Source organism: Pterocles gutturalis, unplaced genomic scaffold (genome assembly GCF_000699245.1).
Source record: "Pterocles gutturalis isolate BGI_N339 unplaced genomic scaffold, ASM69924v1 scaffold38037, whole genome shotgun sequence".
Lineage (NCBI taxonomy): Eukaryota > Metazoa > Chordata > Aves > Pterocliformes > Pteroclidae > Pterocles > Pterocles gutturalis.
The window spans coordinates 228-18,991 of record NW_010114076.1 but is presented as its reverse complement, the minus strand read 5'-3'; the positions used below and the strand labels follow the sequence as shown (position 1 = coordinate 18,991).

Here is an 18,764-nt window from a genome sequence, read left to right as displayed (position 1 = left end):
ATTCTATGATTCTGTGATTCTATGATAATTTGTCAGAAAATGTGCAGGTAGTACCCCATGTTCCCCCAGTTTTAAGCTTTGCAATAAGACCCGAGTGCATGGTAGACCATATTGCATCTATGTTTCTTCTCAGTTAGTAAATGTGAGTCTGAAATATAATTGAATGTAAATTTTAAAATAACCAAATGAAAATATTAGATCTGGAGATAGGGAACTTAGAATAAACTAATCATATTCAGAAAAAAAACCTCAAATAAAATGCTCTTCATGCTTTAGCTTGAAATTTGAGGAGAGGAAAACCTTTTGTTCATCTCTTTGCTGTATGATCCTTTTCTACAACGAAATTCAACACAAAGTGAATTTCAGCTGGTTTGGAATTATATTACCATCTGGGGGAAGATTTTGAAACAAGCCAAAACTAATATATTTTCACGCAGCCCCTTAAGAATTCTAATTGCAAGGAGTTGGACATTTCTTAGGAGCAAATTGACAGTACAACAGAATGAGTCTGCAAGATCTTCTTGGCTGCAAGGTCTTCTTGGCTGGAGATACTTTTTGATTCACGTCGAATCACCTAGAGCTTGGCAGATATTTTTGATGTTTCTAGTTAAACAGTTTAATCTATACTTCATCTGGAAACTATGGCCAAAGCTGTAATTAACATTGTCAAGTCTGAGCATGTTCTTGATGATGTTGTTGATTAAAACCAATGTTGAACAGAGGGGGTCAAGCTACATGCCTCATGGGCTCTATATGACTCTTCAGAGTCCCTCAGTAGGGATTAGCAATTAAGTTACTAGTACGAATCCAGGAAAGGTCAAGAGTGATTAACACTCTTTTGTTCCATTGGTTAGCGAGAAACAGATGTAAAATGAAGTGATGATCAAAATCCAATTCCCAGTAGATATTTTACATCATAAACACCAACTCTTAATGATCCCTTGCTGACAATCTGATCAGAATGGGCGGTATTTGAACAGGCACAGAGATTGCCACAAAGCCCTTACTGCCATGCAGCCCTTACTGAAGGACAAGCTGGAAAACTGCAGCTCTCTGCTTGAGCTTTTTGTGTTCTGTTGATATATTTGGCAATCTTTCATCCTGAGTGATATCAAATAATATTTTGGACCACAAAAATATCTGAAGAGCATCTTAAGCACTCAGAATGCAGAAGAACCTGCAAAAACTGACAGGTTTTTGATAATTTTAAATATATGCAGGTGATCCTCAGATGGATTAATCTGACATGGATCTGCTGAAAAATTAGTTAAGTGGTAGCCAATGAAGCTGACAAAGGATCTGATTCTGCATTATGCAAAGTACATAATCATACTTGAAAATGTATGAGTAGTTTTAAAGAAAGTATACTGTAAATTGTGTGCATTATACATGCAACCCCTGCCCTTCTTCTTCTTAGGCACCAAAGAGGTTAGAGTTAGGGTTAGGTGAGAGGCTGAATGCTAGGGGCTTAGAATGAGGACTTAGGGTTTTGGCTTAGGTCTTAGGCTTCAGGCATTTGGCTAGGGTTACTACCGTGATATAGCAAAACCGTCAATTCCAAAGCTTGATGTTCTCATGCTATCCTGCAACTGGTGAGTGACAGAATGTCTTTCTTGTAAACATGATGTCTTTGAGACCCAATCTGTGTATATGCTGCTCTCTGTGAAAAAAACTGTTCTGAAATTACCAGAAAATCTATTAATTTATCCAGGATATTACTGGATTCCACTAGAGGAAAATGCTTCCCTACTTTAGTAACAAAATCTGCAAGATGAATGCACAAAAATTTTTGAATGTGTGTATAAAATGCTTGAAGGACCTTGTAACAAGTACCAATTGCACTTTTCTTGCTGCCCTACAATTCCTTGTCTTAGTTATCTATACAACAAACTATGAAATAAAACTCTCTACAAAGCTAATAGCTTGAATAAGGTAACTATGACATTGATGGTTTTCAGTAAATTTATAAAAATTATATCATTAGAATATTATTAAATACATTTAAAACATGGAAACTATTTTTGTTATTCACTATGGACTATCCAGAGCTGCTGTTGACTGACGGCTGAAGGATAAAGGGGGAATTGAGGGATTCACATTTTGGAAGACAGATTGTATTTGTATGATTATTTTCATTATCATTCTTATCAGAGGAACAAGTCAAATATTTCTCACTACTGAGGGCAGTTGTCCTTGCTCCTGGAGAAAACTGGGACCTCTTAATGCTCTATGAGTGAGTTTCAGGCTCGATGACATGGACTTAGGGAGTGAAATAACACAACTCACCTCTGAGCTGACTTTGTTTCCCTGAGCCTGCATCCTTTTTGAAACAGCTGTGGCATTTTGTATCTCAACCAGATGTTAGAATCAGCCTTTCTTAGGACAGTTTGGATATGACATTGAAAAGTCCAGAGATATTTGTACTAATTCTTACCTCTGCAATTGAGGCAGGACATCACCAATATTTCTTCTTTCAGCTTTGCCTTTGCCAAATCTGTACCAGTGAGAAAGCTCTCTAGGGCAGTGACTGTATATGTTTAGTGTCTAGTACACCCTAACCCTAACCACAGGGTGGTCCATGAGCACTGCAGTAATAGCAATAATACATAACACTAACTGTAGGTTTTGAAAGGATGTCGATTCTGCAAGTGCATTTCAAAGAAAAGAAGAAAAAGTGTCATTTGCTCCCTGAAAAAATGGAACTGCTAAGCATTTATATTTAAATTAAATGCTTTTATGAGTTCATTGAATGTTATTTAGCATGTTATAGCGAAGGCATGTTACCTATTGCCTTAGAATGAGGGTTTTATTGCTTTTTTTCATAGTTATCTTTTGTATCAGCATTTGTCAGGTAAAAAATGAAATTTGCTTGCTAAGGTTAAATTGTTTTGTGCTACTGCTCAGCCACACAGATACAGAGGATGAGACAGTGGAAAAAAAGTTTGGTTCTTTTTGGGCAGACATAGGAATATGTTAATATATGGTGATCTTGACCTGTCTTTGAACAAATGTTTATTCTCTGAAAGGCAAAAAACTTAATTCCTGTCTGAATCACTCAATTGAAATCCTGTTCATGTAGGAGGCTGTACGAATGGAACTGCAGATAGAATTGGCCCAAATAATTGAGTGTGGTCAGGTGGTGATGCTGAGAAAAATCTGAGGTCAAAGAAGAATGGATTCCAAGTATCAGTCAAAAAGATGAAGGCTCTCTGGAACTTGATATGAAAAGCTCTGATTTCTTTGTCCGTTTTCAGCACCACTGCATTTCCTGACTCATGCAGATTTGGAACCAATAATGGCTGATTCTCCCTGAACCCTGAATTTGTTATGCTTTAAGAATATGAAAATATGCTGTTGAGTAAATACTAAAGCCCAAACTTGTAAAGATTCCAGCCCATTTTTTTTGGATGCCACTGTTTTCTTTACACTTCAAAAAAATTCTGGAAACCACAGTTTGCAGGCATCCCTTTAGTCTAAGTCCATTTTGATAGGCCAGTTGAATTTTTTTACATACCTGAGAAGTCCTTGTGGTACAAGGTCAGGATAATAAATTTTATGTTTTTATTCTTTATATAGGAAAAGTAATATAAGACCATCACTACTTTATTACTCTGCAGTCATTCTGTTACTGTGCAACTTAAAATATTTCAGCTATCAGCATTTGGAGAAAGTTCATAGGTGTAGGGCACTCCATTACAATTTGCCTCTAAAGACTACATTTCTTCTAGTCACCCTATCTAGAAATGTGGTTATGGATCAAGACACTGGAGCTAATTTTGAGGTGAACTGAAGAGATGGTAAACAGAGAATGCACTGTATTTGCACCACTATAACCAGTACGCTATGGCTCCAGTATTTATGTTTATAAGCTGAGTTAATATTTCTTGCTAATTAGAAATTATTAGACCTTTTCTGAAGGCTGGAAATGTCTCTGAAGGGTTTATGAAACTGCTACTCAAGTTTTGGTTAAAAAAAGAAAAATCTTTCTGTAATTAGAAGGTGCTCAGCAGAAGTCAGCAGGCATAAAATAATCCCTAAGATGTCAGTTTACTAGACCTTGAACTATCTTGTATTCAACTTGCTTCAGTACATCTTAATATGAATTTAAAGCAATGTATCAGAACTACTGTATGTTACAGGAGAGGACTCTCAGTCCTCCACAGACAAGCTCACAGCACTGCTCATTATCCTAGAAGTCAGTGTGCTGAAGTAATGTTAACGTATTTTCTTCCCAAGTTTTTCATTTCAGTGTGAAAGACCTAGCAAAGAATAACCTCCTTCAGCTTATGTGTCAATGCCCAAAGGACTCTTAACTCATCTCAATTTAAATTAATGACCTTAGTGACAGTACTAGCAATTGGACCATGCCTCTCATGAGCCAGATATTTGCATATGGAATTTGATTAATCCTGCTAGCTATTAATTTTCACTTTTAATTAGGTGTTATACTAGTGCAGGAAGAAAATACAAGACCACTATCAGGTACCAACAATGTTGGTTTTCTATTGGATATTCTATTCTGTTTTGTTTGGCTGTGCTAGGTTCCCTCACAATGTCTGTTTGGATCAATCCAGAAAGATGGCATAGAGCTGAAAACTGGTCTGTGCAAGTTCAGGGGCAATCACTGCAAAGAAGTACCATACTGAATGAATATTACTCGTGTACAAGAGATAGAAAAATTGGTGTATGGTATCCTCTTCTAGTACTCTGTAACTGTACTCCTCTTAATGGCATAATCCATCTCTTGTGATATGTGGGGCCAGAGTCACAGAAAGACCAGACAGATAAGCAAGTAAGGGTAGTACTTTTTCTGAGGCTGCTTGGTCTCCCTGAGTTCTAACTGAGCAAATGTACACTGGCAGTAGAGCCCTGTTCAGATTTGGATCAAGAATTAATTTTTCCTGGATCTTGTAAATATGTAACATGTGGTGTCTCCTAGCTTCCATTAGGACATTCTGTATTTCTTTGTCATCTCTGCACTTCAGGAGCATTGTAACATGTTTGTGTACATCCTAGCCAGGAAAGCAATGTACAGCACTTGGCCCAGTGGAGCCAGTTGTTTTGCCAATCGATGGGGTTAGCACAGAGGACACTGGCACCAAAAAAAAGTAAACTTATTTTTACTTATGTCCAAAGTGACAAAGTAATAAGGAAAATAGTACAGAGAAAATAAAGCAAGATAAGGTAAAGCAGCAAGACAACAAGCAAACTACTATAGCAAGCACAAAGTAAGGTAATGCACCTAGTCATTACTACACAGAGTTAGCTACAGTGATTAAGAAAGATACATCACCAATTGCCCTATATTACCGTCATCCGGATCCACAGACTCTGGGGAGCCCGTTTACAGCAAAGGATTTGGACAACTCATCCCGGCAATTGGGAAATCTCTATACAGTGTGACCACTGTATAGAGATTTGCCAATACAGTGCGTCCACTGTATAGAGGAGGCTTCCAAATTTCCCTGCAAACGGTCCTGCTTTTATACAGTTAAATAAACAACTTTCTATCTTAAGCTGCGAAAAACATCTGTTGTGGGTTTTTTTCCCTTGTTAACTTTTTCCCGCGCTTGACCAGAACCCGAGAAAAAGTTAAGAAGAAGTAAAGGTATCTGGTTGTCTTTGATTATGTGTCTCTAAACAAAGCCCGTCACCGCCCTGCCACATTCTGTCACGTAGAGGTCTGTTTGAGGGTTTGAGGTAGGTATATCTCTCTTTGGCAAGTGGGGCTGCCGTTACACAGCTATTCACAGCAAGCGTTACAGCAATGCTCTATAAGCGTTACAACAAAAGCTTTTATAAATTGGCATATATTCATGAGGTCATACATTGCATATGTGATCAATGTGATACATATTAGGTATATTGTTAGGTTGTGAGATTCACCTAGAGGTCAGCTTTGGTTCAGGGCCTCACTGCTCAGGCCCTAGTGTTTCACCAGTGCCCACGTGCTGCTTACTGCTGATCAGGCCCCTGTAAGAATTAGGAGACCTTGACAAAACACTCAAGAAAATATCAATAAAAATTAATTGAGTACCCTTGCAATAGAAAAACTGTTTAATCTTCCCCTTCCTTACCAGAACAACATTAAAGAAACACACCTCTTTCCTCAGACATGGATTTTAATAGATTTTGATATCCTTTGACCAAATGAATGAATGATCAATGCCTATTAAACAAACACCGTTAGAAAGGCAATATATTGCTGTTTCTATCTGAAATGGAAAGAGAAGAAAACCTTGTTGTCCTTGTGATAACAGAAGACTTCTGAGAAGTCAGTATGCATATCTGGCAAGGGCACAAGGTGAAGATGAAGGCATAAATGTTAGCAGGGTTATGTGCAATTCCTACTAAACTATAGAATGGCTTCCTCTGTGCTTTTAACATGCTTCTCCTGAAGTATTCATCTATTTGTAATAAATGGATAACTGATAGTGAACAATAGGCAATTTTAATGAAAGGAATCTGTATTTTGCAATAGAATTTCATATACTTGTGCAAGCCCTTTTTTGTGTTTCACGAGTGTCTCATACAGATATACAATTTCTTTGTGTGGAAGTGTACACTCTGCCAACATCAGTGGAAGTTAAATCTCCTCAAAAGACATCTTTGTTCAAATTCAGTTTTCTAGAATGCACCCGTGAATATCTATGTGGAAAGTGACTCAGCTGTATCAACATTCTAACGCTTTTCTTTGGAAAAATACAGTATCAAACACAGTAGTAACAAAATACTTGGGTAAAATGTGAGAGTATTTTAATTTTACTGAACTTTTACATTAACACTGGATGATTGGAAACTGTATCTAGAAAATCAGTGATATTAATAGAGCATGTTAATAGTGCAGAGTGGCTTTGTCCATTGTATAGTACCGGGATACCCTCTGTTTAACCAGTGTGAAACACATTATAGTCTTTTTCACCTTCTTCAGAAGATATGCCTAGCCAAGTGAAAATGGACATTTTCTTCAGTGTGTTATATGTAAAGCAAACTACAGTGCAAAATTTTGATTAAAATGTTGCTCTGTGGCCTTTCATATAAAACCTAATTTTATTTAATATTACTTTCTACATGTATGCAGAAAATGGCGACCCAATATTAATAAAATAAGGCTTATAGGAATGTGGAACGAGAACAATAGATCCTTGACAAAATTTATTTACCTATCCAGACTTTAATTTCAAAGTGAGCATCACTCTGCGATACTGATATAATACAGGGGTCTTAAAACTCTGTTAGACATTTTTAACCCACTTTAATTTATTCCATGGAAGTTTAATCCCCTGCTGAATGGAGATGGGGTGAATTTTCAACAGTCATAATCCACTGAAGTAAAAAATCTTTAATGACAACATAGGCAGCAGGCTTCAAGAGTTTAGTTTAAATTCTTTCTAAAAATGTAAAACGCAGGGCAAGAGTCAATAGGATATTTCATACAGTTATATTTCAATCCTTTCTCAAATCTTTATAAATTCACTTGCATCTCCACCATTAGAAATATTTGGGCTGAATTCCTGCACTTCTAAGGGAAAAAGCAGAAAGCTGTAAAATTGTAATGTGAAGATTTTCACAGTGTATTGTAACTCATTTGGACCTTCAGTTCACAGACTATTATATGGGATAGCATAATGCTTTCTAAATTGAAAGAGAAATGATGTTTTGCAAACCAAACACCTTCCATTCTGCCTTAACTAGGCAAGAAAATTAAAACAAACTACATAACACCACACTATCTTCATCATTCTGCTCCTCTACGATTTTTACCATTGACTTTAGTGGTGGGTCAGGATTTGGCCCATAAATTGAGCCAAGAGCGTCCGTACATTTCCTACGTATTCCAGAAACACAGTTTTATACTGTCCCTTGACTACCTTCTTTGGAGCTGCCTATTTCTGAAAGTACCTGTAGCTCAGACAACACCTTGTTTTTTGGCCTGGAAGCTCCCCTAGTGCCAGCCATAAACATTTACAGCTCTGCTTGGCCTGAGTATCCGGGCACCAAGCTTCTGCCTGAACCCCACAAGAAAAATGCTGCTGCTATACTAGATTTTGTTGTGGCCTGCTGGACAAGAATTTAGGTGGCATCAAGTTCCTCAGAAAGTCTGAAGCTAGGAGGTAGAACTACTGGTCACAGAATGTTTCAGACGCTGTAAGTTTCAGAGGCAGGCAAGGTCTTGTACGTGATATGTGTTGAAGGTTATTAAATTCAGAGCCACAAATCCAGCTCAAGAAGTCCTTGATCTGCAAAGGTTTGAAGATGGGACAGATTTTCTGGTAGAAGTGGTATATTCTTTCCCTGATTTTGGATTCTTTGACAAAAATAAACTTTTAGCTGTTGTTTGGTATGTCGTACAGGACTAGGTGGACTTGTGGTTTGCCTCACTAATGTTCTTAAGCTCTTAATTAAACTGTCAGTTGCTATCACTTCCTTTTTCTCTGGGAGCTTCCTTTTTGAAGGAAAAACAATGAGATTCCTTCTTTAAAAGACAAGAGTGACAGCAGTGCCTGTCTTCACTCCTGATTTCCAGGAAAAACATGGAACATTTCTTAGGGCTGGCTTCTCATGGCTTCCTGCCATGGATCTGTGGTTTTGGTTCCTGGTTCAAAGTTCCCAGCCTTCTCCAGGCATTTAGAGGAGCCTGGACGTTTAATTCTGAGTCTGATTTACACTCTGGAAGTTTGTGAAAGGAAAAAGAAACCCCCAGGTTCTTACAAAGAGCTGTACTGCCACAGCTGAGAAGGCAGCACTAGCAGAGTGAAGCAGAAAAAAGGAGAAAGAGAAAAATACCTGTTAGGGCACTGCTTCCTGAAGAAATGTCTCCATAATTACAGTCTAAGCCTGATTGATTTCAAGTACCTACCTGTATCTTTAGATGACTAAACACTTTTCAAAAGCCTGCTTAATAAACATTTTTTCTAGTCACTAGTGAACAAAACAGGCTCAAGAAGATTTGTTTTTCAGATTCTAAATACCTTTGAAAATTATTTTTTATGATTAAATCAAACCGAAAAGGTAACAGAATAGTGAAAAACCTACACTGTTTCTGAAAGGAAACCCCCATATGGGAAATTTCCTATATCTGAAAGAAAGGAGGAGCAATACTAGCAAGTCTGCACACCTTGCTGTATGAGTGACACAGCACAAGCTTCAGCGCCCTTGCAGATGTATAGGGAGCAGTGAACTTCAACATGACTAGAGCATTTCAGAAAGCATTTAGATAAAGCAATCACTGTCCTGCTTCCAGCCTGCAGCCTTTGTGTTCTCTCCATGATGTTCTCTCCAGGGCAATCTTTGCATCATAGCTCAGATTTTTCTTGCTTACCCTTAGGCATCTAGATGAAGAGCACTTATTCAATACTTGAAGGTTCATCAATATCTAATGGAGATAGAGGAGGCAGTTCATTCTGTTTCTCTCTCTTTTGATTATGGAAAAAACCTAGATGAATAGTTTAGACCTAAGACCTGCATTCCAGGTGAGTGAGGTGATCAGTGAGGTGTTTCCTACACTGGTTCATGGAGGGGGCTGGCACAGAACATGTCATGACTCTTTCCTAATATGTCTTGGCAGACTGCCACTTTCATCAGTCTGTTACCATTCACAGGGCTTGTGGCAGTGTCACACCTTAGCCCACAGTCAACATGAATGCAAGGGAGAGAAGACTCTAAAGCAAAATTTGACATGGTAATTCTTAAGTATTCTCATTGGAAACTAACCATTGAAGGTGTTTTATCACCTTTGCATTTCCTGAAAGTTATTTGAGTCTTGCTAGTTTTCTGATTTATTTATAACAGGCAACTTATATTGTGTAGAAGAGCACTGCAGAATGAACTTGCACTAGTTATTTTTCTTTTGCAGAACAGCCCACTGCAGTATCCCAATATTTTATGATCAACAACTGTTAAGGATTATAATGTCTCTAAACAAAGTGGCGTCTCAACTGTTTTATTAGTGCCCTCATCTTTCTGTAGGCACAAATTTTCTAATTAGTCTTCCGTTCTTAGTCAGATCTCATACAGATATCAACCGATATAGGCACTTTAATTTCAAAGATATTAAATTTCCCTGAATTTATATCAGCTGTCATTGGCTGAACTTATATCAGCTTCTGGTCTTGCATAACTTCTGTTGTGTGAATGATGAAAAAATCTCAGGTAGCCAGATTTTCTTTCTAACAAAGACCATTTGAAACAAACACAATTGCTCATAGATTAAAACAAGAAAAATACAGATTTTAAAGTTGAGCTGAGCACCATATTAAGCTGATCTTTATGAATCCTAAGGTAGATCTACACAAAAAGTTGCAGTAATAGTGTATAGTAAGTTCAATTTCCTAATGTAAAGACAGTAAAAATTTTTACCTTTGCTCTGGTTTCTGTGTAACAAAAAAAAAAAAAATCAGTTTTTTTTATCCTTAAGTGTGTGATCCTAAGTGATTAGTTTACAAAAGATTGTTGAAAACTTCAGATGCTTCTTTTCCTATGGTCAGTAATGGAAGGATGCCACCATATGAATTCTGCAGGGCTCTGTGCAAGGACCTCTGCTGTTCAATGTATTTGTAAATGACCCGGCAAAGGTGAGTGAGAAAGTTTGTTGATGACACAAAATATTTCAGAGTAGAAAAGAGCCAACAGTGAGGAATGGCAGAAAGATCTTACCAGAATTAGTAAATAGGCAGTAAATTAAGGAATTAAATTCTCTGGTAGTAAATGTAATAATGTAATGCATATGGAAAAAAATAAAGCCCAGATTAATTTATAAATAAGATTGAGATTTTGGGGTTATGACAGTTCCATGCAAGCATCAGTTCAGCGATCACTAGTAACCAAAATCAAATAAAATATTGTGAATTAGCAGAGAAAAAAGAGTGAACAAATAATAGAAGGCCATTTGCCACCATAAAAGACTATTCCATTCTGGGCTCTGGCTCTTAAAGACAGAACTGAGAGTAGAACTGAGGAAGCTCAGAGGAGGAAACAAGCGAAATTCAAAGGTATAGAATGGCTTCCGTGCAAGGAATTATTCGTGTGACCCAGAAGGCTGGTATTCAAGGCAGGAAAAGTGATCAGTGTTTGTTTACCACGGTTAATAGATATAGCTGAGGCTTGTACTGGTGGTCTAGAAGTAGAATTCTTTATGTATTTAGAAATCATCAAATGCTCCGCTCACTAATATTTGTAGAATAAATAAGTAAATTGTAGCAGCAACGTGTAGCATGGGAGACATGGACAGAGACTGAATTTTCCATCTGGAGAATGAAGGCTTCTCCAAAGAGGGTGTCAGGAGTCAGATTCAAAACAAAGCGTAAGAGGGAACAGCGCTGTGGAACTCATTGCTGAAGGATGTTATGGAGGTTAAAAGTTCACAAAGGGTCAGGTGAGAGTGGACAAATGCATTTTTTTGAGCGGTCTTACTGAGAGTTACTGACATGTAAAACATATACAGAAACCATATTTAGCAGAGAAAACTAGAAATATTTGTCAGCTGGGAAGAAATTAGGGGACTATCGTATGCTTGCCATGTTCTTGCTCTTCTCCAGGCATCTCTTATAGCCGCTATCGGAGACAGGACATTTTTCTAAATGGGTCTTTGGCTCGATCCTAGCTAGCCACTTTTGTGCTCTCATTTGTCACAGTAGATCAGGATTTACTGCTCCTTTTGTGAGATTCATCTGAGTTTGCATTTTTTGATTGACCAATCCATATGCTCATTCTTTCCGTTGTGCGGGAAAAAGGCAGGTAAGTTAAAACCAGGGAGGTCTGTTTATGTAAAATATTACTGTGTGTGGTTTTCCGTGTTTGTCCTCTCTTTCCAAAGTATTTCTTTGTAACAGGCGCAGGTGTTTTCTGTGTTTTACTCCTCCCTGTTATAATCATGTCTCCATTAACTTTCAGTCTCAGTTTCCTTGTTTATGGTCAAATTTCTGTGGAATATTGGCTTTGTCTTGTCTGGAAATTATTCACTGAATAAAAATATTTCCGTGGCACCAGTAACTTTGTACAGTGTGTAGACAGGTGTAGCAAGAAAAATTGATCAAACTAAACATAGTAAACTAGGTCCAGATTTTCCTCCACCTGTTACATAAACAGGAATAATGGGGGGAAGCTGGATCCAGCTAAAATTTTCTGAGTGGCATCCTGCCTTAATAATAACCCACTTCATAGCTGTGTCCACCAGTATTCTCCTACCCATGCTGTATCAGGTGTCTGACTGAGGAAAGAAAATTCTGAATCCTTGTATACGGAGCATGTGCAAACACAGTGCTGCCAAATTCTTATAGTGCTATGCCAGCAAAAATGATCTTGGTTTTGATTAGTTATTTACCTGAAGAGAGAGATTTTCCACCTGGAGTATTAGATTGTTTGTTTACATTTTAATTTGCCTTCAAGTAGTCACACATTCAGAGGAATAAATACATAATTTCTAAACCAATACTATAATTATAGGTAATGAACTCAGAGCTAGAATAAAAGGAAAAGAGTGAGAAATCAAGAGGCATTCTATACCTCTTTGAATGATTATTTTTTATCTCAAATTGATCAGTTTAAATTAATTTTAATATACCTATGGTTGATTACACACAGAGAAGAGGGCCTAAATCACCACTTGAGGTCCTCATGGCCTCCCAAGTTCCCTTTCCAACTTTGTTTTCTCTACCCTAAATGTTCAGGTTTGACCTAACAAAGCATTCAGGGCTCAGTGTCTTGAACTCCAAAGTTTCTGAGACAAATAAACTGCCTATCCTTTAGGAAGTCCTAAATGAACTACACAAATCCCCCTCCTCAGTCCTTTTACAACACTGCTACATTGCGCTGTACTGGTATTTCAGATTAACCCCAGTGGGCAGCTAGGCACAATACAGCTGCTCGCTCGCTTCCTCCACTTCCCCAGTGGGACAGAGGAAGAGGAAAGGAAGAATAAAAGCAAGAAAATTTGGGCATCAAGATTTAAAAAATAATAAGTGAAAGATAAGTGGAAGAAGACAGAAGAAAACAAAAAACAACTGTTGCAAAGGCAACACTCACCACCTCCCGTGGGCAGAGTGATGCCCAGCCAGTTCCTGAGCAGAAGATGGCTAGCCCCAATTAAGTACCTCTCTTTTCCTTTTATTTGCTGAGCAAGATGTTATATGACATGGGATATCTCTTTGGTCAGTTCAGGTAATCTGCTCAAGTTGTGTCCCCTCACAACCTATTGGGGCCAAGAGAAACACAGAAAAGTCCTTGATGCTGTGCAAACACAGTTCAGCAAGAGCTGGAACGTTAGTGTGTTATCAGTGTTTTGGTCAGAAATCTAAACCACAGCGCCATATGAGCTGCTATGAAGAAAATGAACTCTGTCCTAGCCAGGCCCAGTACAAGTGGGTCCAACTTTTCAATGTTTTGTCTAGGAGTTGCACTTGACTGTGGAAAAGAAGGCAACTCTGTTTATAGTGAACTAATTGATAAGGTACAGTATGCAAGTTTCTGAATTATATGCAGATATACTCAAGGAAGAGGACAAAAAAGCTACCATAGAATTTGGGCTGCTCAGTGTTTTAGCTCCCCATTAGCCATTTTAAGTTGGCTCTTTTTTTCACACACCACTAAAATAGGTCTATGTTTTAGTAAGGTAGCTTTCACACTACTAAATGCAAAATATCATGGATTTGCGTGATCTCTCCTGTATTATTGCAGCCCTGTGGTTGGAAAGAAGAGAGACAGAAGAAAATTGTGGATTAGTTCACGTGAAAATAATTGCTGCCTTTGCAGAAAGTCTATTACACAGCAATGCTCTGTATTACTGGGTGTGCGGCTCTCTGAGGATACATATAGCTACAATTTCTATAGCACATAGTATACTAACAGTATGTGAAAAAGCAGTTGGCTGGAAAATGTTAGTGAAGAACAATGAATTCTTGAGCTTTTTTATTAATCCTTGTGGACTGTTTTTTCTAGTGCTTACACAGACACTTGAGCAGGGAGGGCAGGTTCAGGTCTTTAATCATGAATGCAGCCAGTTACCCGCAACGAAAGTCACAGAGGTTTCAGGGCTAACTCCATAACCAGAAGTCTTTCAGGTATTACAAAACCAGTGACAGTAACAATCACTTGTATTTGTTAGATAGGTATGAAACAGTATAGCATGCATCGAATCTGAATAATCAACATACTGGCTTTCAAAAAACCGCATGTCAGTCAGTAACTATTTCAGAAAATACTTGCTTCCTTTCCTGGGTGTTCACTTTTATACATCTGAAGAAAAAGAGACCTTCTCTTTAAAAGGTTTTTATACCATTACATCTTGTTATATGGAACTTGTAGTGTGATCCTATGAAATGTAAATCATTGGATGCAGAAGGGAAAACAAAAGAAAAACAAGCTGTGAGCAAGGAAAAATATAGTGGTAAGCAATCTGTATCCTACTACAGATTGCAGGTATACTAGTTCTGCTAGCTAACTGCTTAGATTCATAGCAGTTTGACAGATTCATGCTAGACAGGCACATTTCTTCCTTTTAACTACATTTCTTTTCTTATTTTGCACTCCTTCCCCATAAACTGGGGAAAAATTATATTCTGAGTCTCTTTCTCTCTCCCCGTGACATCTTCATTGCTGCTTCATTAACCAGTGCACCATCCGTGCATTTCATTACAGCTTCTCTCCTGGCTCACTGTGTTGATGCTAAGATGCAGCTACAAACTGGCTATCAAAATGCTAGTCTGTGTTTTGATCCTTCCATTCAAAAGAGGAGGAAGTAATGTCTTTGGCACAATCCTAAATCAAACCCATATTTTATCTATTACCCTTACTGGCCCAACAACCTGAAATGCACTGGAGAGGTATAGCGTGGGACGTGACAGATTTATTTTGTTATTTGTTTACTGTAAAAGGCTAGGGGCATACCTCCTATCTGATCAGTGTATTAAGACAATTTAGACTGATTTTATGTATGTGCCTTCAACTGACCTTGGAAAAGTACTGAAGTTAATGAAAGCATGCTTCAATTCCATGATTGTTAGGAAATGAAAAGGCCATGCTGTGATAGATATCCTCCGTGACATATACCTCCAGTTGTACCAGTAGGGAGGGGACATGATTTAAATACTAGCTGGTTTCCAATGAATTTGCTGGGTTGGAAATACACTAAATTCATTTTTAAGTGAACAGAAAGATATAACCACAAGTGTGATAGAAGCACATAAATCAGTACCAGAGCACAGAGGAATAAAACAGGCATATTCAGAATCTCCTATGTAGCCATGAAAAGGGAAATAAGGAACTTGATGGCCTCTTCAGAGCACTTCAAATGTTAAAAATTGTGGCAATGTGTCTGGTACAAATTTTTAGGGGGAATGGGACTAAGGGTGTTGTTGGTCCCTTCCCATCCACCCACTGCCCCCTGCCAATTCCAGCCCTCCCTGCTATGCTCCATTAGAGCTCTCTACCACTGCTGCATGTTACACAGCTGTGAGGCTGCATCTGTTGTCTGTTTTCCATACAATTAAGGCAAAGAGAAAAAATACAAATAAGACAAATGGTTTGGACACTAAATTCTGTGAAAAACAATGCTGAAGTTTATGATTTTGTAGGAACTTGGTGCAAGATTTTGTCTTTTTTTAACAATATGATTTTGCAGGATTTTTTTAATGAATATTTTAAATCTGGTGATCCTGCTCCTCTTGTAAATACACAAATGGCTTTCTGTCTTGCAAAGGTCACTTTTTGGTTTGGGGAGGAAGGTGTGGAAAAAGATGTGAAGTGGAGAAGGAGAAATGCATGCCATACTAGATACAGAGAAGGCAAATCAGTAATTAATCCGTAAGAGACTATAAGAAAAGGCTGTGACTCCTCTTGCATTAATTGAGGTGCAGCACACAATGTACAGCTGTCGACGCAAAACTCATTAAAATTTTCATTTTTCCATTATTTATATTATATCTGTGACTGAAGGTCCCAGTCAAGAATGCAGACCAATGTGTACTCATAAAAGGAGTAGGGAAGTTATATTACTATTATTAGATTTATAATGACATGGACTCTGAGCATGGTCAGGCTGGCACCACAAAGACAGCACCCTGACAGTGGACTCCAGGGGCAGCAAAAATGAATGAATGTGAGTCTGATGGTGGAAGAAGAGGGAACATTCAAGCAAGTATGCTTCACTCTGAGATGAGAAAGGGCCAGTGAAAGCCACATACAGGCTCAAGGATGACATGGTTATGTACCTTAGTTTTTGCAGTACTTCATTACATACTCATCACTTACAGGCTACTACTAACAGAAGTAGCTTTCAGGTTGAAGAAGAATTTGAATGGGTAGAATTAAATCTGAAGGCCAACGTAAAAGACTGGCAAAGGAGAATTAATTAATCACTGCTTGGAAAGAAGAGGAAAATAGATGTTTCTGTTTTGTTTTACTGAGTACAGAGATAAAATTTAATTTATTAAAAAAAATCCCTATTATTTTGAAATCTGATCATTTTGGTCTCAGGTGGAATGATAGGTTTTGTATTACATATCTCAGTATATCCTTTCTTTCTTCTTCCCTTCTTTCTTTTTTCAGGTTACCTGTGCAAATTTAACAAATGGAGGAAAAACAGAACTTCTAAAATCAGGAAGCTCCAAATCCACACTAAAGCACATATGGACAGAAAGTAGCAAAGACTTGTCCATCAGCCGACTCCTGTCACAGACTTTTCGTGGAAAGGAAAATGATACAGATTTGGACCTGCGATACGATGCCCCAGAAACTTACTCTGAGCAAGATCTCTGGGACTGGCTGAGGAACTCCACAGACCTCCAAGAGCCTCGTCCCAGAGCAAAGAGACGACCCATCGTCAAGACTGGGAAATTTAAGAAAATGTTTGGCTGGGGTGATTTTCATTCCAACATCAAGACTGTGAAGCTGAATCTGTTAATAACGGGGAAAATCGTTGACCATGGCAATGGGACGTTTAGTGTTTACTTCAGGCATAACTCCACTGGCCAAGGGAATGTATCTGTGAGCCTAGTTCCCCCTACAAAAATAGTGGAATTTGACTTGGCACAACAGACGGTGATTGATGCCAAAGATTCCAAGTCCTTTAACTGTCGAATTGAGTATGAAAAGGTTGACAAGGCTACCAAGAACACACTCTGCAACTATGACCCTTCAAAAACCTGTTATCAGGAGCAGACCCAGAGCCATGTGTCATGGCTTTGCTCCAAGCCCTTTAAAGTAATCTGTATTTACATTTCCTTTTATAGTACAGATTATAAACTAGTACAGAAGGTGTGTCCTGATTACAACTACCACAGTGACACACCCTACTTCCCCTCAGGGTGAGGACAAACACGTGTCTGAGACTGAAGCCTGGGGAATAAAACAGGTCGTATGACAGGGCTGTAACCTCAAGGAGGAAGGCCACATCTATTGCCTGGAATGTGTCTACCTGCTGCTGCTGATGTCAAATGGCTGCAAATACATTAGTGGAAAACAATCAAATGTAATTTTTGCCCAGTCAGCTCCATGTATCAATCTAGTTGTAAAATCACTATGGATTTGAAATAAAACCATACACATACACAGAGACACACACTCTTTTCAGCTCACATCTAATGAGATTCCTGTTAAGAGAGCTTTCATTGTCTGATATCTAAGGTTTCAGGATGACCTAACATAAAGCAAAATGGATTAACTAGACAGAGAATGGTTTCTAACACAGACTGTTATGGAAATCTCTTTGAAAGTCCTTTGAGGACATGCCAATCAATAATCCCCACTCAGCATTCCACTGCTGGGAGTAGCTGTACCGGTGAATAATACTGTAGGAGTAAATACTTATTAAAACGGGAAAAATGTGTGTCTAGAGTTCAGTATTCCTTATTACATGAACACAGAAGAGCATCGTGACTTTTTTCCAGCATACAGTAGGCACATTCGAGGAAGTGTTAGGTGGCTCTTTTTTCCATGGAGCAAACCTGTTACTAGTAAAGATGGGCAAACATTTGGAATTTACATGTGGCAGACATTATGGTTTCATGTTTCTCTGACTCTTTAAGCTCTGATTCTTTAAACCTTGTTGAGTTTAGGCCAGCTAAGCTACTTAAAAACTCTCCAACTGATCTCTAAGAAGGAAAATGCCTGGTGGAGAACATGTAAGTTATAAGTGGCTGTCTTATCTTTATTACAAAATATTGTAACAAATTCAATATCCTAGTCTTCATTTGTATGAATGGTTTGTATTGTACATAATTTAACCGGTGTTATTTGAGCTGCTTATTAATATTAACTTGTAATTGTCTCTCTGCTTGTTATTGGTTAAAAACAATCAAGGAAATGAGGAATCCATTTTATCAATGTAGCTGTAAACTCCATTAAAAGACAGAACTATGTACAAAGCATTTATTCAGCTAAAGTATTGTTGAAAGCTATACATATACAACATTACAGTCTGTCTGTATTTAGATATTTTATTTCCAGAGGAAAAAAATGAACTGTACATAAAAATAAAAAATCTTAAAGTTGAGTTTCAATATGTACTGTGTAGATAGTAGTTTAAATGGTTCTGACAAGTGGATAACACTCCAAGTCTGACATGGTTTTCAGTCTTGCCTCTTGGCATATGTAGATATATATACATAGATTTATAAATCTGTGTGTGCATGTTTGTGCGTGTATATGTACATGTGTATGAGTGTGTGTGCAGAGACATATAGACATATATGTAGAATATATAACATTTCTCTGACCCTATTCCTAGCAAGTAGATCTCATTACTGAAGGGTCTTGCTAACTTGAGTGGA

At 38.0% G+C, this 18,764-nt stretch overlaps 1 protein-coding gene across 1 annotated transcript; it reads left to right on the top strand.

The window, feature by feature from the left end:
- Positions 1-16,542: 16,542 nt before the first annotated feature.
- NXPH1 (neurexophilin 1) lies at positions 16,543-18,494 on the top strand (the record flags this gene model as incomplete). The annotated part of the gene is made up of 1 exon (XM_010074732.1): positions 16,543-18,494. A coding segment is annotated over one exon (762 nt), but the record flags the coding sequence as incomplete, so codon positions are not given.
- Positions 18,495-18,764: the final 270 nt, after the last annotated feature.